The sequence below is a fragment of the Corythoichthys intestinalis genome, chromosome 14, assembly GCF_030265065.1.
Source record: "Corythoichthys intestinalis isolate RoL2023-P3 chromosome 14, ASM3026506v1, whole genome shotgun sequence".
Classification (NCBI taxonomy): domain Eukaryota; kingdom Metazoa; phylum Chordata; class Actinopteri; order Syngnathiformes; family Syngnathidae; genus Corythoichthys; species Corythoichthys intestinalis.
This window is the reverse complement of record NC_080408.1, coordinates 7,746,947-7,768,574: the sequence shown is the minus strand read 5'-3', so window position 1 is coordinate 7,768,574 and position 21,628 is coordinate 7,746,947. Positions and strand designations below refer to the sequence as shown.

The window sequence follows — 21,628 nt, the reverse complement described above, 5'->3', positions numbered from 1 at the left end:
TTTTGGAACTAAATACAAAGAAAGCTGCCACATTTATCCATGCACACACGCAATGCAAGCATGCACACTGTGCAAGAGCCTGTAGGGAGCAGCCTGTCATTCTCTGTTTGCCGTTCTTTGTCATATAGAATGCTTTATGCGAAGAGGGCGTGTGATGTGCTTAGACTCCAGGCTCGGATTTGCAACTCTGTTAGTCTGTTGCTTGTGTCCCTTTCTCTCCCAACTCATTGTCTTCCCCTTGTTATATTTATTATCTATTCATTTCAAATTGCTCCAATTCCCCATAGCTTTTAAATGTTGCGATTATAGAGAGCTTTCTCCCTGGTTGTTTTCATGAGCGCATTGTGACGGCCATTAGGGAAACGGGTGGGAACCAAAGAGGCGGGTGTTGGATAATCCTTTTCTGCCCATCAGTGTTGTCTTGTGAGGGTTTACTTTCTCTACAATAATCCCCCCCCCCCCCCCCCCCCCGGGGGAACGAGGAGTTTTAATCGTGTACTCGTCAAGAATTCAATGACAAATATTGATTTGAGTATTCTAGAGTGAGAAAAATGATGGGAAAAATAATAAGAAATGCCTTGTGTGAGTATATCACACACGAGGAGGCAATTTCTCAGAATATTAAAGGACAATAACAAAGCCAGATGTTGATTTATAGTCTAGATATCACTTTTGGAATAGAATGTCTGAATAGAAGCGCCATACTGTACAGAGGCTGGCTGGCGGGATGCTCATAAGTGGTGACAGGTTTTCTGTGAGGGGGCGTCTTCAAGTGACTCATTTGTCATTTTTCTTCAAGGCTTCTTTGGGGCGGCGTCCAACCACGAAGGACTGAGGCGCAGTCATTGGCTTGAAAAGTTGTTGATGTCTTACACATTCAAGTTGCCCTTCAGTCGGAGTCCTCACTGTGCTCTGCTCAGTATTTAGATTTAGGGGTTTCATCATTTGCATTTGCATGTAATAATTGTAAAACAACCTATTGGCATTTAACCTTTTAGCTAGGGCTGTCAAAATTATCGCGTTAACGGGCGGTAATAAATTTTTGAGATTAATCACGTTAAAATATTTGACGCATTTAACGCACATGCCCCGCTCAAACAGATTAAAATGACAGCACAGTGTCATGTCCATTTGTTACTTGTTTTTTGGTGTTTTGTCGCCCTCTGCTGGCATTTGGGTGCAACTGATTTTATGGGTTTCAGCACCAGTGTTGTCAGTAACGCGTTAGTTACTGTAATCTGATTACTTTTTTCAGTAAGGAGTAATCTAACACGTTCATTTTTCTACACCAGTAATCTGATTAAAGTTAGTTTCCTTAGTGTCTCTGCGTTACTATTTTTTCATTGCCTCATAACGTATGTAGAATGAAGAATATTGTAGTCATGTACGAAGAGCATTTTGAATAGAAAATGCTAAAATAAAAGGTTCCCGGTACGTGTTTCCATGACAACCTCTTAGCTGTTTTGGTCTCGCGTCACGTGTTGTGGGACTGAGGCGGGTGGACATTCGCGCCATGTGTTGAGACGTTGCGAGAGAATGTTGATCTGTGGATATCCATGAATGAAGGTGAGCATTTTTCCTTCATTCTGGAGGGTATCAGCAAAAGGTTGGACCCCCTACATGCGCGGCCGTTTCGTAGCTTTGTTGTAGCAACGACGGGCAGTCATCGCTCCAATTTGGCAAGCTTTGTTTACATCATATGCGTGTTGCACATTTATGCCGTGAGGTGATGTGTTCGTTTGGCATCTGTGGGATGTGTTGTCCGATTGAGTGTAAAGTGCTTAGTTGCCGCCACGTTTTGTGGCCAAATTGACCGCGTGTGTGTTGAGAGAAGTACTTCCGGGTTGTTAATGTGCACGACTGCACGCGCATCCGCGCTCGCCACCACCTTTGTGTTTATTGCACTGTACAATCCACTTGTGTGTTGTTGATTATTGTGCCGTCAGTTTGCATTGTTTTACATTGGCACTGATATGCTGTTAACCATAACCCGAAATTAAGAAGTTTTGACATTTGGCTTAATCTTAGAGTTAGTGGGGTTTAATTGGTCGGTGGAGTTGATTTCAACAAATTCTAAGCAGTTTGTCAGGTATTTGTTAGTTTCAGGGCTCCGGAGTGGCTCAGCTAGTGCGAAATTCTGATATTCCCCTTTAAATTCAATCATCGGAAGGTCAATTACATGTGAGGACATTTTGTTGTTGTCATTCTTATGTTTGGTGGCAAAGGGAGAAAAATGGGTAAAAAGTAACTGATAGATTACTTTTAAAGTAACTTAGTTACTTTGATAATGAAGTAATCAGTAAAGTAACTTGATTACTTTTTTGAGGCGTAATCAGTAATCAGTAATTAAATTACTTTTTCAAGTAATCTGTGACAACACTGTTCAGCACCATGAGCATTGTGTAATTATTGACATCAACAATGGCGAGCTACTAGTTTATTTTTTTGTTTGAAAATTTTACAAATTTTATGAAAACAAAAATATTAAGAGGGGTTATAATTTGGGCTGTCAAACGATTAAAAATTTTAATCGAGTTAATCACAGCTTAAAAATTAATTAATCGTAATTAATCGCAATTCAAACCATCTATAAAATATGCCATATTTTTCTGTAAATTATTGTTGGAATGGAAAGATAAGACACAAGACGGATATATACATTCAACATACTGTACATAAGGACTGTATTTGTTTATTATAACAATAAATCAACAAGATGGCATTAACATTAACATTCTGTTAAAGCGATCCATGGGTAGAAAGACTTGTAGTTCTTAAAAGATAAATGTTAGTACAAGTTATAGAAATTTTATATTTAAACCCCTCTTAATGTTTTCGTTTTGATAAGATTTCTAAAATTTTCAATCAAAAAATAAACTAGTAGCTCGCCATTGCTGATGTCAATAATTACATTATGGTGCTTAAACCCATAAAATCAGTCACACCAAAGCGCCAGCAGAGGGAGACAAAAAAACACAAGTAACAAGTGGACATGACACTGTTCTGTCATTTTAATCTGTTTAAGCGGGGCATGTGCGTTAATTGCGTCAAATATTTTAACGTGATTAATTTAAAAAATTAATTACCGCCCGTTAACGCGATAATTTTGACAGCCCTAGTCTTGATATAAAATTTCTATAACTTGTTGATTTATTGTTATAATAAACAAATACATTACTTATGTACAGTAGGTTGAATGTATATATCCGTCTTGTGTTGTATCTTTCCATTCCAACAATAATTTACAGAAAAATATGGCATATTTTATAAATGGTTTCAATTGTGATTAATTACGATTAATTTTTAAGCTGTGATTAACTCGATTAAAAATATTAATCGTTTGACAGCCCCACTTTTAGCCAAACGTTAAGCGTCATGTTTTTGTAACCATTATCTGACGAGAACACTAACTTCGATAAACTGAAGAACAGCTCTAACAACGACTCTGCACATTTAATCCGAGTCAAGAACAGGAAAAAAAATAACGAGAAAAATATTGAAAAATGTCAAACAGAGGGGGGGAAACTGGGCACGGGGTCCTATTCTAACAGTACATTAAAATGGTTTAATTTCACTATGTTCATACTGCAGGTCTTAATGCACAAATCCGATTTTTTTGTGTATTTCCGACTCAAGTAAGGCATTAACTTGACGGTCTGAACGGGACAGTGGACCGTTTCAAATCCAATCTGGGTCACTTTCATATGTGGTTTGAATCCAATCTGGGCCAAATTTTCTCAAAATGTCGCAGCGGTCTGAACTGTCAAGTCTCCCAAATCCTAATTCATGCAGCAATTACGTCATCAAAGAGCGAGAGAGACAGGGCACACCGGTAGCGGTGCAGCTTTGCGTTAGCGCCTAGCTTGCCTTGAACACGGCTTTTGGGGACGGGACGGGCTTGACAACAGTCATTAAAAAATTTAAATGGGTTGAGGATAAGCCTGAGAATGCTCGTTTTTTTCTGCTCCATATGAGAAATATTTCAAGATTGCTTACACGACCAAGTGTCGGTGCAAACTGTCCGTATGTGTGTGTGTCATGCACGGACAGTGTGTGCATTCAATCGATCTATATAAACTTTGAATACAAGCCTAAACGGGGATTTTTTTTATGTCTGTTATTTTTGTCCTCTTTTTGGAAATCAAAATATGATCTCCCTGGAATGACGGATGACAGCCAGCATGTGTAGTCATTTGTTTTGATGCTTTTGCGCATGCGGGTTTTCTTGCTCAGTGCGTGTGGGACTGCGAATTAGTGCGCATGCGTAATGCTTGAACGGGCTCACTGGACAAAGGCAGTCTGAACGGGCACGCCAAAAAAACAGATGTGACAAAAAATCGGACTTGTGCTTCCAGACCTGTGGTATGAACCGAGTGAGATTTGACTCCATGGATTAACACCAACTCTTTTGAGGTATTAACTCTCAGAGTAATGAATTAACACAACAGTTTTTAACTTAAACTATTCAGACTGGCAGGCAAAATCAGATTTTGTAGTCTGATCACTCCCAAAGCACAGATATCTGATTCATCCATCATCTACCGCTTAGTCCGGGTTTGGGTCGCGGGGGCAGCAGCTTCAGCAGGGAAGCCCAGACTTCCCTCTCCCCAGCCACTTCAACCAGCTCCTCTGGAGGGATCCCAAGGCGTTCCCAGGCCAGCCAAGAGACATAGTCTCTCCAGCATGTCCTGGGTCATCCCCGGCGCCTCCCACCTGTGGGACATGCCTGGAACACCTCTCCAGGGAGGCATCCAGGAGGGATCCGAACCAGATGCCCGAGCCACCTCAACTGGCTCCTCTCAACGCGAAAGAGTAGCGGCTCGACACCGAGTCCCTACCGGATGATCGAGTTTCTCACCCTATCTCTAAGGGAGAGCCATGACACCCTGCGTAGAAAACTCATTTCGGCCGCTTGTATCTGCAATCTTGTTCTTTCGGTCACGACCCACAGCTCGTGACCATAGGTGAGGGTAGGAACATAGATCAACTGCTAAATCGAGAGTGTCACCTTTTCGCACAGCTCCATCTTCACCACTACGGACCGGTGCAGAGTCCGCATCATTGTAAACGCTGCACCGATCCGCCTGTCGATCTCCCCCTCCCTCCTACCTTCACTCATGAACAAGACTCCAAGATACTTGAACTCCTCCACTTGGGGCAGGATCTCAACCCCGACCTGAGAGGGCATGCCACGCTTTTCCGACTGAGGACCATGGTCTCGGATTTGGAGATGCTGATCTTAATCCCAAATGCTTCACACTTGGCTGCGAACCGCTCCAGTGAGAGTGAAGATGAAGCCAACAGCACTACATTACCTGCAAAAAACAGAGATGCAATGGTGAGGTCACCAAACCGGAAACGCTCAACGCTTCAGCTGCGCCTAAGATTTCTGCCCATAAAAGTTCGGAATCGGTGACAAAGGGCAACTTGGGGGAGTCCAACTCTCACTGGGAACGGATTCGACTTACGGTCGGCAATGCGGACCAAACTCTGACACCGGTCGTACAGGGACCAAACAGCCCTTACTAAGGCTCGGAACTCTGTACTCCTGAAGCACTCGCCACAGGACTCCCCAAGGGACATGGTCGAACGCCTTCTCCAAATCCACAAAACACATGTAGACCGGTTGGGCGAACTCCCATGCACCCTCAAGGATCCTGCCAAGGGTATAGAGCTGGTCCACTGTTCCACCACCAGGATGAAAACCACATTACTTCTCCTGAATCTGAGATTCGACTTCCAGACGGACCCTCCTCTCCAGCAACCCTGAATAGACTTTACCTAGGAGTCTGAGGAGTGTGATCCCTGTGTAATTGGAACAGACCCTCCTATCCCCCTTCTTGAAAAGGGGGACCACCACACCGGTCTGTCTGTCCAGAGACACTGTCCTCGGGAAAATCTGATTCTTGCTAGATCGATTAAAACCACATGCGAGAGGTACTTTTATATCAGATTTGGACAAGATGCTTCTCAGTCTGAACATCTCAAATGGGATTTGACTGTTTGCGATGTCACTCGTGGCTGGATGACGCCTTCGTTGCCACAGCAACCTGTCAGGTGTGTTGATAATGTGGTCCAGTCTGAACAGGCGCAGATCTGATTTGGACACTTGCTGAAAAAATAGTGTGAACGGTCAGCCCTAAAAATCAGATTTGAGGAGGAATCCGACTGGAATCAGATATGCCTGCAGTCTGAACACAGCCCAACAACACTAACACTGCAAATTTAACACTTTTGAATTTTACTGTATATACTGTATTCTTGTTATTGTAGCTGTATTGCAGTGTAGTGTAGAACTGTACTGCTAAGTTTGCACTATTTATCTCTGAGATGTTTTTTTCTCTTGATTGAATTGCCTGCCCGGAATAGAGACTTGAAAGGGACAGACCGTTATTTATCAATGAATGCTCCACACCTCATTGCCAAATGATTTTGTCCCTTTGGATGCAGCCTTGATGAGTGTGCAAAAACAAATCTATCTCAATGTTGGCATCCTCTCCTTGTGATGTCTTTTTACAGTATAGTGCACATACATCACTCTGTGGGAAGACACTTGTGGCAGCTGGAAGGAGAGCAATCCGCTCTAACTGCCACTTTCGGCGCTATTGTCATCACAATTGCGCCGCATGTTATCTCACAGTTGGTAAACGAGACAGAGATGCAATCTGCAACTTCGGTGGCGAGGGAGACAACAAAAACTCTTAGCTCATCTTCCTCGGCATTAACGAGAGATGAGGGAGCAGCTCGGCGCCGGCCTGGAGCAGCTGGATGTAGATGAAATTTCGCTTAAGAAGTTAGGAAGTCGTCGAGTGGGGAATTAAGAGCAATCAGAGTCAACAATGACCACGGTGTCTCCTTTAGAGACAGTTTGCAAAAAAGAAAATATGTCTGACATGATGCTAAATGACATGGTAAGATACAACGTGTGGAAGTCACTTCGCTAAACTGTGCTGTAAAGTGAGGAGCAAAAGTATTTTCACCCCTTGTGATTTTCCAAGTTCACCCACTTAGAAAATAGGTATAGGTCTGAAATTTCAATTGTCGATGCATTTCCACTTATAGAGACATAATCTTAAAAAAAAATCCGGAACTATTTTCCTGGGGTTCATAAGTATTTATACCCCTGAGAATCAGCAATAATTATGAAATTCAAAGAGTTGTCAGTCTACCCTAAAAAAGTCCACCTTTACCCCATGAGTAACCACCCAACCACCACCTGTTTGAGCTCATTATTGTCACCTGTGCACCCTTCAGCAGTCATAATCTAACTGCTATCATGGGCAAGACCAGAGAGCTTTCGAGAAACACCAGAGAAAAAATTGTTGAGCTCCACAAAGCTAGAATAGGCGATGGGACGGTTGGAAAGGAGCTTGGTGAGAATAAATCAACATTTGCAGCAATTGTTAGAAAATAGGAAAGGCAAAACATGACTGATAATCTACCTCAGACTGGTGCTCCATGTAAAATCTCTCCTGGAGAAGCATCACTCATGAGAAGAAAAGTGAGGGCTCAGCCTAGAATTACACGACAGGAGCTGGTCAATGACCTGAAGAGAGCTGGATGCACAGTTTCAAAGGTTACTGTCAGTATGACCCTACGGTGCAATGGTTTAAAATCATGCATTGCTAAGAAGGTTCCCCTGTTGAAGTCAATACATATGAGGGCCCGTCTGAAGTTTGCCAGGGACCATCTGAATGATGCAGAGGGGTCATGGGATAAAGTCATGTAGTCAGATGAGACCAAAGTAGAAATTTTTGGTGCAAACTTTACCCGTCGTGGGTGGAGGAAAAAGTAGTAGTACAATCCCAAGAACACCATCCCTACTGTGAAATATGGGGGGCGGAAACCTCATGCTCTTCGGCTGCTTTCGGCAAAGGGGACAGGACGACTGTACTGTATAAAGCAGAGGATGAATGGTCGGAATTTGAGCCACAACCTCCTTCCCTCAGTCAGAGACTTGAAGATGAGTCATGCCTGGATCTTCCAACATGACAATGAGCCGAAGCACACAGTCAAGCTGACCAAGGAGTGGCTGCGTAAAACATATCAAGGTTCTGGAGTTGCCAAGCCAGTCTCCATGCCACAGTCCACTAGAAAAACTTTGGATGGAGCTGAAACAGCTGAAACTTGACAGATCTAGAGAAGATTTGTGTGGAGGAATGGGCCAAAATCCCTGTTTCTATACGTGAAAACCTGGTGAAGAACTACAGAAAGTGTCTGACCACTGATTTTCTCAGGGGTACAACTACTTATGAACCCCAGTAACTTACAAATAAATTATTGAAAAATCATACAATGTGAGTTCCGGATTTTTAAAAAAATTTTCAACCTTTACATATTTTCTAAGTGGATGAACTTGCAAAATCACAAGGGGTGCAAATACCTCTGCTCCTCACTGTATGTCATCAACTTCATAATGATATTGACGGGTCAGAGTCGACCTTTACTGTGCCACGCCTTGAAGTAAGGGGCCATCCCAGATATCTGCTTCAGTTGTTTGCAGTAGGTCGAAGCGACACATGCAGTGATCCAACGCCGGATTTAAGTCGAAAAAATACGAAAGCTGTACCGCATACAAACAGGAAGGATTGTCTTAGGAGTGATTTGTTCGATGATTCAAGGTAATTATTATATTTTTAGTTTTTTCACAAGAATTTTCAACGTAAAAAGCTCTTTGTTGTAAGGCTGCTGCCACATTGTTTAACAGACTAGCATCATTCTTCGACATATTTACATAAAATAAATGCTAACTGCCCATTTTTTGCTCTTTTAACAAAGAATCGAGACTGTTTTACGTTTATATCTATAAAGAATTCGGGGATTTAAGCATTTATTCAAAAGAATTTTCAACTTAAAAAGCTCTGTTTACATATGGCGGCCGCCACATTGACTAACAGACTAGCATTGTACTTCAACATATTTACGTTAAATAAATGTTAACTGCATGTTGTTGTTTTTTTGCTTTTAAACAAGAATCGAGACAGTTTTACGTCCATATCTACAAAGAATTCCGGAATTTAAGCATTAATTCACAAGAATTCTCACCGGACAAGCTCTGTTTACATATGGCGGCCACCACATTGACTAACAGACTAACATCATCCTTTGACTGTTTTACGTCCATACCTATAAAGAATTCAAAGATTTAGGCATTTGTTCGCAAGAATTTTCACCGGAAAAGCTCTGTTTACATATGGTGGCCGCTACATTGATTAACAGACTAGCATTGTACTTTGACATATTTACGTAAAATAAATGCTAACTGCTCGTTTTTTGTTGTTGTTTTTTTTTTTTGCTTCTAACCAAGAATCGAGACTGTTTTACGTCCATACCTATAAATATTCAGGGATTTAGGCATTTATTTGCAAGAATTTTCACAGCAAAAGCTCTGTTTACATATAGTGGCCGCTACATTGATTAACAGACTACCATCGTATTCCGTCATATTTACGTAAAATAAATGCTAACTGCTCGGTTTTTTTGTTTTTGTTTTTTGTTTTTGTTTTTTTGCTTTTAACCAAGAATCGAGACTGTTTTACGTCCATACCTATAAAGAATTCAGGGATTTAGGCATTTATTCACAAGAATTTTCACAGCAAAAGCTCTGTTTACATATAGTGGCCGCTACATTGATTAACAAACTAGCATCGTACTTCAACATATTTACGTAAAATGAATGCTAACTGCTTGTTTTTTTTTGTTTTTTTGTTTTTTTTTTGTTTTGTTTTGTTTTGTTTTGCTTTTAACCAAGAATTGAGACTGTTTTACGTCCATATCTATAAAAAAATTCAGAGATTTAGGCATTTATTCGCAAGAATTTTCACCGGAAAAGCTCTGTTTACATATGGTGGCGGCTACATTAATTAACAGACTAGCATCGTACGTCGACATATTAACGTAAAATAAATGCTAACTGCTCGTTTTTTTGTTTTGTTGTTTTTTTTTTTTTTTTTTTTTTTTTGTGCTTTTAATCAAGAATCGAGACTGTTTTACGTCCATACCTATAAATATTCAGGGATTTAGGCATTTATTTGCAAGAATTTTCACTGCAAAAGCTCTGTTTACATATGGTGGCCACTACATTGATTAACAGACTACCATCGTATTTCGTCATATTTACGTAAAATAAATGCTAACTGCTCGTTTTTTTTTGGGGGGGGGGTTGTTTTTTTTTTTGCTTTTAACCAAGAATCAAGACTGTTTTACGTCCATACCTATAAAGAATTCAGGGATTTAGGCATTTATTCGCAAGAATTTTCACAGCAAAAGCTCTGTTTACATATAGTGGCCGCTACATTGATTAACAGACTAGCATCGTACTTTGACATATTTACGTAAAATAAATGCTAACTGCTCAATTTTTGTTGGTGTTGTTTTTTTTTGTTTTTTTATTTTTTGCTTTTAACCAAGAATCGAGACTGTTTTACGTCCATACCTATAAATAATTCAGAGATTTAGGAATTTGTTCGCAAGAATTTTCACCGGAAAAGCTCTGTTTACATATGGTGGCCGCTACATTGATTAACAGACTAGCATTGTACTTTGACATATTTACGTAAAATAAATGCTAACTGCTCGTTTTTTGTTGTTGTTGTTTTTTTTGTTTTTTTTTTGCTTTTAATCAAGAATCGAGACTGTTTTACGTCCATACCTATAAATATTCAGGGATTTAGGCATTTATTTGCAAGAACTTTCACCGCAAAAGCTCTGTTTAAATATGGTGGCCGCTACATTGATTAACAGACTACCATCATATTTCGTCATATTTACGTAAAATAAATGCTAAATGCTGTTTTTTTTTTTTTTTTTTTTTTTTTTTTTTTTTTTTTTTTTTAACCAAGAATCGAGACTGTTTTACGTCCATACCTATAAAGAATTCAGGGATTTAGGCATTTATTCGCTAGAATTTTCACAGCAAAAGCTCTGTTTACATATAGTGGCCGCTACATTGATGAACAGACTAGCATCGTACTTCGACATATTTACGGAAAATAAATGCTAATTGCTTGTTTTATTTTTATTTTTTTGCATTTAATCAAGAATCGAGACTGTTTTACGTCCATGCCTATAAAAATTTCAGAGATTTAGGCATTTATTCGCAAGAATTTTCACCGGAAAAGCTCTGTTTACATATGGTGGCCGCTACATTGATTAACAGACTAGCATCGTACTTCGACATATTTACGTAAAATAAATGCTAACTGTTCGTTATTTATTTATTTATTTATTTTTACTTTTAATCAAGAATCGAGACTGTTTTACGTCCATACCTATAAAGAATTCAGGGATTTAGGCAGTTATTCGCAAGAATTTTCACCGGAAAAGCTCTGTTTACATATGGTGGCCGCTACATTGATTAACAGACTAGCATCGTACTTTGACATATTTCCGTAAAATAAATGCTAACTGCTCTTTTTTTTTTTTTTTTTTTTTTTTTTTTTTTGCTTTTAACCAAGAATCGAGACTGTTTTACGTCCATACCTATAAAGAATTTAGAGATTTAGGCATTTATCCGCAAGAATTTTCACCGGAAAAGCTCTGTTTACATATAGTGGCCGCTACATTGATTAACAAACTAGCATCGTACTTCAACATATTTACGTAAAATGAATGCTAACTGCTTGTTTTTTTTTGTTTTTTTGTTTTTTTTTTGTTTTGTTTTGTTTTGTTTTGCTTTTAACCAAGAATTGAGACTGTTTTACGTCCATATCTATAAAAAAATTCAGAGATTTAGGCATTTATTCGCAAGAATTTTCACCGGAAAAGCTCTGTTTACATATGGTGGCGGCTACATTAATTAACAGACTAGCATCGTACGTCGACATATTAACGTAAAATAAATGCTAACTGCTCGTTTTTTTGTTTTGTTGTTTTTTGTTTTTTTTTTTGTTTTTGTGCTTTTAATCAAGAATCAAGACTGTTTTACGTCCATACCTATAAATATTCAGGGATTTAGGCATTTATTTGCAAGAATTTTCACTGCAAAAGCTCTGTTTACATATGGTGGCCACTACATTGATTAACAGACTACCATCGTATTTCGTCATATTTACGTAAAATAAATGCTAACTGCTCGTTTTTTTTGGGGGGGGGGTTGTTTTTTTTTTTGCTTTTAACCAAGAATCGAGACTGTTTTACGTCCATACCTATAAAGAATTCAGGGATTTAGGCATTTATTCGCAAGAATTTTCACAGCAAAAGCTCTGTTTACATATAGTGGCCGCTACATTGATTAACAGACTAGCATCGTACTTTGACATATTTACGTAAAATAAATGCTAACTGCTCAATTTTTGTTGGTGTTGTTTTTTTTTGTTTTTTTATTTTTTGCTTTTAACCAAGAATCGAGACTGTTTTACGTCCATACCTATAAATAATTCAGAGATTTAGGAATTTGTTCGCAAGAATTTTCACCGGAAAAGCTCTGTTTACATATGGTGGCCGCTACATTGATTAACAGACTAGCATTGTACTTTGACATATTTACGTAAAATAAATGCTAACTACTCGTTTTTTGTTGTTGTTGTTTTTTTTGTTTTTTTTTTGCTTTTAATCAAGAATCGAGACTGTTTTACGTCCATACCTATAAATATTCAGGGATTTAGGCATTTATTTGCAAGAACTTTCACCGCAAAAGCTCTGTTTAAATATGGTGGCCGCTACATTGATTAACAGACTACCATCATATTTCGTCATATTTACGTAAAATAAATGCTAAATGCTGGTTTTTTTTTTGGTTTTTTTTTGTTTGTTTTTTTTTTTTTTTTTTTAACCAAGAATCGAGACTGTTTTACGTCCATACCTATAAAGAATTCAGGGATTTAGGCATTTATTCGCTAGAATTTTCACAGCAAAAGCTCTGTTTACATATAGTGGCCGCTACATTGATGAACAGACTAGCATCGTACTTCGACATATTTACGGAAAATAAATGCTAATTGCTTGTTTTATTTTTATTTTTTTGCATTTAATCAAGAATCGAGACTGTTTTACGTCCATGCCTATAAAAATTTCAGAGATTTAGGCATTTATCCGCAAGAATTTTCACCGGAAAAGCTCTGTTTACATATGGTGGCCGCTACATTGATTAACAGACTAGCATCGTACTTCGACATATTTACGTAAAATAAATGCTAACTGTTCGTTATTTATTTATTTATTTATTTTTACTTTTAATCAAGAATCGAGACTGTTTTACGTCCATACCTATAAAGAATTCAGGGATTTAGGCAGTTATTCGCAAGAATTTTCACCGGAAAAGCTCTGTTTACATATGGTGGCCGCTACATTGATTAACAGACTAGCATCGTACTTTGACATATTTCCGTAAAATAAATGCTAACTGCTCTTTTTTTTTTTTTTTTTTTTTTTTTTTTTTGCTTTTAACCAAGAATCGAGACTGTTTTACGTCCATACCTATAAAGAATTTAGAGATTTAGGCATTTATCCGCAAGAATTTTCACCGGAAAAGCTCTGTTTACATATGGTGGCCGCTACATTGATTAACAGACTAGCATCGTACTTCGACATATTTACGTAACATAAATGCTAACCGCTTGGGGTTTTTTTTATGCTTTTAATCAAGAATCAAGACTGTTTTACATCCGTATCTGTAATCGGCCAGCTTTTACAGCCACGCCAACAATGCAGGCCCCCAATTAATGGCCCCGTGTCCCGTCAATATCATTATGAAGTCTATGTGTATTTATTTTTTGTTTTCCTAAAGAACTAGTTCTTTGGAGGTCATTTGAATATATTTTTTGTTTTCCGAAGGAACTAGTTCTTTAGAGGTCATTTTGAAAAGTTCCAAATATCAGTTGTATCAATGTAGGGTCCTCTATAATGCACATTTCATGCAAAAATCATGACATGAATGAATCTGTAAAAACACAGCTGCGGCACAGCTTCTTTCATATGTAACGCGAGACATCTCGAGCCTTAAACACAAGTGACATTAGTCATATTCTCTTTCTTCTGCAGGAATCTTGGGAAATCTGGGTTGCGTGTCTCCTGTCTGGGCCTCGGTGAGTACATTTAATTAGCATTAGAGAGCACATCTAATGATTTCACGAGCAGCCGAGTGCAAACTCAAATGACCTGTGGGGTTTTAGAACTATGCGCAGGCACAGAAAGATGTTCTTTTAAAAATTCAGTCTCGCTATATCAGATTCTCACGTCATTCATTCGTACTTAATGTGAGACAATGCAAATCTGTTTGCAGAGTGTTAACATTTCCTCTTTAATATTTAAATGGTAGCGCTGCACAATTATCACTCATCAGACATTTATTCATTCAGTACACTGTTTGCGTGTGGGAGTGCGTACTCGCTGTATATTAATACGTGTTTATGCTCTGCACTGCAGCATGTACAGTCTACGCCAAGTCGCCTGCAGGACTTGATTTCTGTGAGGGCACCAAAAAATTAAACAAAGGAATGAAATGATAGTGTTTTCCAGAACCGGCTGAGCCTGAGGCATTTTTATTGACGGAAATTCTATGAATGAGATTGCTGTTGCAGTGTTATTTAAAGGCATGCGATCACTAAACAGAAAAACAGATCAACAGCGGGGCATTTTTATGTCAACAAAAATTGTGGTATGATTGAGTAAGTACTCTTCAAGGGCAGGTAAACAACATTTGGTCTTTACTGGAAAAATTAAATCTTGAATTCAGATGTTATTGTTCTTCAGCTTCAATTAATGTCAGCACATTGTTAAAAATATATATACTGTAGATAGCTCTGTGCCCATTCCTTTTGGGAGATCGATTTACCCAAATTTCAAATTTTGAACCCGCTTCCAACATAGGTGTCCGGCCTGGGGGCAGCAGCCCTTCTAGCCTCCCCCCACACACACCCACCTTACGCACCGCCCCTGAGTTGATCTTAATTTCTACTTTTCATAGGGACTTTTTCAAGCGTAAATATGTACTTCTATGTAAATTCATAGTGCGACTATACATATATAAAAAGCATTCAGGACAACTCGCTGTCAACCAAAACTACAGGGGTCTGAAAAAGTGTCTGAACCTTTTGGAATTTTCACATTTCTGCATAAAATCACCATCAAATGTGAGCTGATCTTTGTCAAAATCACACAGATGAAAACACGGTATTTTAAACTAAAACCACCAAAACATTTATAGGTTTTCAAATTTTAATGAGGATAGCATGCAAACAATGACACAAGGGGGAAAAATAAGTAAGTGAACCCTCTGCCTAAGGAGACTTAAAGAGCAATTGAAACCAAATTTTGCTAAACATTTTAAGTCAGGTGTGTGCCCAATCACTGATGAGTTGTTTAAAGCTGCCCTGCCCACTATAAAACACACACCTGGTAAGAAAGGTCTTGATGAGAAGTCATTGTCTGATGTGCATCATGGCTTGGTCAAAAGAGCTGTCTGATTTGTATAAAGCTGGGAAAGGATACAAAACCATCTCTAAAAGTCTGGATGTTTATCAATCGACAGTCAGACAAGTTGTCTACAATTGGAGAGAGTTTGGCACTGCTGCTTTTCTCCCAAGGAGTGGCCGTCCACCAAAGATGATGTCAAGAGTTCAACACAGAATACTCAGAGAGGAAAAAAAGAACCCTAGATTGTCTGCTAAAGACTTACAGAAATCACTGGTACAGTCCAATATCTCGGTGCACACATCAACTATATCTAAAAATATGGCCAAAAATGGTGTTCATGGGAGGACTCCATGGAGGAAGCCACTGCTGTCTAAGAAAAAAAAACATTGTTGCTCATTTAATGTTTGCAAAAAAGTTTTGGCAAAATATTTTGTTGAAGTTGAATTGTTTGGGAGTAACACATCACGTAATGTGTGGCAGAAAAATGGAACAGCTCACCAACATCAACACCTCATCCCCATCGTGAAGCATGGTGGAGGGAGCATCATAATATGGAGCTGTTTTGCTTCCTTAGGACCTGGACAACTCGCAATCATTAATGGAAGCATGAATTCAAAAGTTTATCAGAATGTTTTGCAGGAAAACCTGAGGCTGTTTGTCAGACAGTTGAGGCTAGTTTGGCACTTTTGCTTCTCTCCCAAGGAGTGGCCGTCCACCAAAGAGTTCCGGGCTGAATACTCATAGAGGTAAAAAAGAACCCTGGATGGTCTGCTAAAGACTTACAGAAATCACTGGCACAGTCCCAATATCTCTGTGCACACATCAAAAAACTATGGCCAAGAATGGTGTTCGTGGGAGGACTCCACGGAGGAAGCCACTGATGTCTAAGAAGAAAACATTGTTGCTTGTTTAATGCTTGCTAAAAAGGCACTTGGACACTCCACAGAAGTTTTGGCAAAATATTTTGTGGACTAATGAAACCAAAGTTGAGTTGTTTGGGAGTAACACACAACGTCATGTGTGGAGGAAAAATGGAAAAGCTAACCAACATCAACACCTCATCCCCACCATGTAGCATGGTGGAGGGAGCATCATGATTTGGGGCTGTTTGCTGCATAGGGCCTGGACAACTTGCAATCATTAATGAAAAAAATGAATTCAAAACTTTATCAGGATGTTTTGCAGGAAAACCTATGGCCGTCCGTCAGGAGTTGAAGCTAAAAAGAGGATGGATGCTGCAACAAGATAATGATCCAAAACACAGAATTCAATCAACTTCTGAATGCTTTCAGAAGAACAAAATGCACGTTTTGGAGTGGCCATGTAAAAGTCCAGACTTGAACCCCATTGAGATGCTGTGGCATAACCTAAAGACAGCGATTCATGCCAGACACCCCAGGAATCTGACTGAACTACAACAGTTTTGTAGAGAAGAATGGGCCAAGATTAGTCCTGATCGATGTTTCAGACTGATCTGCAGCTACAGGAACAGTCTGGTTGAAGTTCTTGCTGCCAAAAGGAGGAGGGCCACAAAATATTAAATGTGATCGTTTACTTACTTATTTTTTCTCCCTTTTGTCATTCTTTGTATACTATTCTCAATAAAATATGAAAACCTATAAATGTTTGGGTGGTTTTAGTTAAAGCAGACACTGTTTTTCATCTACAGTGGGGCAAATAAGTATTTAGTCAACAACCACTAATTGTGCACGTTCTCCCACTTGAAAATATTAGAGAGGCCTGTAATTGTCAACATGGTTAAACCTCTACCATGGGAGACAGAATGTGGAAAAAAAAAACAGAAAATCACATTGTTTGATTTTTAAAGAATTTATTTCCAAATCATGGTGGAAAATAAGTATTTGGTCAATACCAAAAGTTAATCTCATTACTTTGTTATATACCCTTTGTTGGCAATAACGGAGGCCAAACGTTTTCTGTAACTCTTCACAAGCTTTTCACACACTGTTGCTGGTATTTTGGCCCATTCCTCCATGCAGATCTCCTCTAGAGCAGTGATGTTTTGGAGCTGTCGTTGTGCAACACAGACTTTCAACTCCCTCTGCAGATTTTCTATGGGGTTGAGACCTGAAGACTGGCTCGGCCACTCCAGGACCTTGAAATGCTTCTTATGAAGTCACTCCTTTGTTGCCCTGGCTGTGTGTTTGGAATGATTGTCATGGTGAAAGACCCAGCCACGTCTCAGCTTCAATGCCCTTGCTGATGGAAGGAGATTTTCACTCAAAATTTCTCGATACATGGCCCCATTCATTCTTTCCTTTACACAGATCAGTCGTCCCGGTTCCTTTGCAGAAAAACAGCCCCAAAGCATGATGTTTCCACCCCCATGCTTCACAGTGGGTATGGTGCAATTCAGTATTCTTTTTCCTCCAAACAAGAGAACCTGTGTTTCTACCAAAAAGTTCTACGTTGGTTTCATCTGACCATAACACATTCTTCCAGTCCTCTTCTTGATCATCCAAATGCTCTCTAGCGAACCGCAGACGGGCCTGGACGTGTTCTTTCTTAAGCAGGGGGACACGTCTGGCAGTGCAGGATTTGAGTCCCTGGTGGCGCATTGTGTTACTGATAGTAGCCTTTGTTACTGTGGTCCCAGCTCTCTGTAGGTCATTCACTAGCCCCCCCCCGTGTGGTTCTGGGATTTTTGCTCCCGGTTCTTGTTATCAATTTGACGCCACGGGGTGAGGAGGGAGTTGAAAGTCTGTGTTTCCCAACGACAGCCCCAAAACATCACTGCTCTAGAGGAGATCTGGATGGAGGAATGGGCCAAAATACCAGCAACAGTGTGTGAAAAGCTTGTGAAGAGTTACAGAAAACGTTTGGCCTCAGTTATTGCCAACAAAGGGTACATAACAAATTATTGAGATGAACTTTTGGTATAGACCAAATACTTATTTTCCACCATGATTTGCAAATAAATTCTTTAAAAATCAAACAATGTGATTTTCTGGGGTTTTTTTCCACATTCTGTCTCTCATGGTTGAGGTTTACCCATGTTGACAATTACAGGCTTCTCTAATATTTTCAAGTTGGACAACTTGCACAATTAGTGGTTGACTAAATACTTATTTGCCCTACTGTATGTGAATTTGACAAAAATCAGATCACATTTGATGGTGATTTTATGCAGAAATGTGAGAAATTCCAAAAAGTTGATACATTTTCATACCACTGTATCTTAATTGCAGTGATTACATTTTGTGATTTAAAACATTAATACAAAAGATTTGTATGCAACCCTTATATCTGATCCGATTACATCGAGCAGATACTGTATACCTAATGCTGCCGTCATTTTCTGCTAAATCCATGCATGGCCTCAGAGGAAACTTGATCCTTCATACACGGATGGGTATTGATAGCTACAATGCCGTGATTCACTCTTGAGCCTCTTTGAGCTGTAGACGGATAACAGGTGCTGCCTGTCCATCCGCACTAACCCATTTGGAGATTTTTAATGAGGATCCAAAAGGTTACTTTCCGAGCCTCAACTCTAAATTTCCAACAGGAAAAATGTTGAGTGGCACCTGCAAGGAGCTATACAGTATATACAGTTGTGGTCAAAAGTTTACATACACTTGTGAAGAACATAATGTCATGGCTCTCTTGCGTTTCCAGTTATTTCTACAACTCAGATTTTTCTCTGATAGAGTGATTGGAACAGATACTTCTTTGTCACAAAAACATTCATGAAGTTTGGTTCTTTTATGACTTTATTATGGGTGAACAGAAAAAAGTGATCAAATCTGCTGGGTCAAAAATATACATACAGCAACGCTAATATTTGGTAACATGTCCCTTGGCCATTTTCACTTCAATTAGGCGCTTTTGGTAGCCATCCACAAGCTTCTGGCAAGCTTCTGGTTGAATCTTTGACCACTCATCACAGAATTGGTGCAGTTCAGTTAAATTTGATGGCTTTCAGACATGGACTTGTTTCTTCAGCATTGTCCACAAGTTCTCAATGGGGTTTAAGTCATGACTTTGGGAAGGCCATTTGAAAACCTTAATTCTAGCCTGATTTAGCCATTCCATTACCACTTTTGATGTGTGTTTGGGGTCATTGTCCTGTTGGAACACCCAACTGCGCCCAAGACCCAATCTTCGGGCTGATGACGTTAGGTTAACTTGAAGAATTTGAAGGTAATCCTCCTTCTTCATTATCCCATTTACTCTCTGTAAAGCACCAGTTCCATTGGCAGCAAAACAGCCCCATAGCATAATACTACCACCACCGTGCTTGACGGTAGGCATGGTGTACTTGGGGTTAAAGGCCTCACCTTTTCTCCTCCAAACATATTGCTGGGCATTGTGGCCAAACAGCTCGATTTTTGTTTCGTCTGACCACAGAACTTTCCTCCAGGAGGTCTTATCTTTGTCCATGTGATCATCAGCAAACTTCAGTCGAGCCTTAAGGTGCTGCTTTTGGAGCAAGGGCTTCCTTCTTGCACGGCAGCCTCTCAGTCCATGGAGATGCAAAACACGCTTGACTGTGGACACTGACACCTGTGTTCCAGCAGCTTCTAATTCTTGGCAGATCTGCTTTTTGGTGATTCTCGGTTGAATCTTCACCCTTCTGACCAATTTTCTCTCAGCAGCAGGTGATAGCTTGCGTCTTCTTCCTGATCGTAGCAGTGACAAAACAGTGCCATGCACTTTATACTTACAAACAAGTGTTTGCACTGTTGCTCTTGGGACTTGCAGCTGCTTTGAAATGGCTCCAAGAGACTTTCCTGACTTGTTCACGTCAATGATTCGCCAAAATTGCTAATTCGTGTTGCTGCATGTATATTTTTGACCCAGCAGATTTGATCACTTTTTCTGTTAACCCATAATAAAGTCATAAAAGAACCAAACTTCATGAATGATTTTTGTGACATAGAAGTATCTGTTCCAATCACTCTATCGGAGAAAAATCACAGTTGTAGAAATAACTGGAAACTCAAGAGAGCAATGACATTATGTTCTTCACAAGTGTATGTAAACTTTTGACCACAACTGTACACTGCTGGCCAAAAGTATTGGCACCCCTGCAATTCTGTCGAATAATGCTCCATTTCTCCCAGAAAATGATTGCAATTACAAATGCTTTGGTCATAATATCTTCATTTATTTTGCTTGCAATGAAAAAAACACAAAGGAGAGTGGGGGAAAAAAAATAAATCATGATTATTTTACACAAAAGTCCAAAATGGGCCAGACAAAAGTATTAGCACCCTTTGAAAACTCATGTGATGCTTCTCTAATTTGTGTAATTAACAGCACCTGTTCTTACCTGTGGTACATAACAGGTGGTGGCAATAACTAAATCACACTTGCAGACAGTTAAATGGATTAAAGTTGACTCAATCTCTGTCCTCGGCAGATACTCAAACTAAAACTATTGGGATCAGATCGGGAGCAAAAAAAACATGATCGGAACAACCCTAGTTGAAATTATTCATTAAAAAAATTAATAAAGCAAATGTGACACACTGAAGGGCTTGCTAAATTTTACTTAAATATGTTATTCTACGTAAAGGACGTCAGCCAAGGTCGGCCCCCCACATTTTTACCATGTCAAATCTGGCCCCCTTTGCACACCCCTGGTTTACAGCAAAAAATCGAGTCCTTCAAAGAAAAGAAGACGGTCCCCACAGTCAAACATGTTGGAGGTTCCCTGATGTTTTGGGGTTGCTTTGCTGCCTCTGGCACTGGACTGCTTGACCATGTGCATGGCATTATGAAGTCTGAAGACTACCAACAAATTTTGCAGCATAATGTAGGGCCCAGTGTGAGAAAGCTGGGTCTCCCTCAGAGGTCATGGGTCTTCCAGCAGGACAATGACCCAAAACACACTTTGAAAAGACACAAGAAAATGGTTTGAGAGAAAGCACTAGAGCAGGGGTCCCCAACCTATTCCACAAAGGCCCACTGTGGGTGCAGGATTTCATTCCTACCAAACAAGATGACAACACTTTTTCCCCAATCTGGTGTTTTACAAGTGCAATCAGTTGATTGCAGTCAGGTGTGGCTTGTTTTAGCAGAAGCCTCATTGGTTCAACTGTCTCTGCTGGATCGGCTGGAACAAAAACCAGGACCCACGGTGGGCCTTGAGGACTGGGTTGGAGACCCCTGCACTAGAGACTTCTACAGTGGCCAGGAATGAGTCCAGACCTTAATCCCATAGAACACTTGTGGAGCGATCTGAAAATGGCAGTTTGGAGAAGGCACCCTTCAAATCTCAGAAACCTGGAGCTGTTGGCTCCGAAAA

The 21,628-nt window shown here is 39.7% G+C and overlaps 1 protein-coding gene across 2 annotated transcripts in view; it reads left to right on the top strand.

Annotated features, from left to right (window-relative positions):
* The window catches only part of kcnab1b (potassium voltage-gated channel subfamily A regulatory beta subunit 1b), a 131,189-nt gene that overhangs the window by 35,156 nt on the left and 74,405 nt on the right, over positions 1-21,628 (top strand). For both annotated transcript variants that reach the window (XM_057857304.1, XM_057857305.1), the window contains exon 3: positions 13,981-14,024. In XM_057857304.1, coding sequence (XP_057713287.1) covers positions 13,981-14,024 — 44 coding nt within the window. The remainder of the gene's footprint in view (positions 1-13,980; positions 14,025-21,628) is intronic.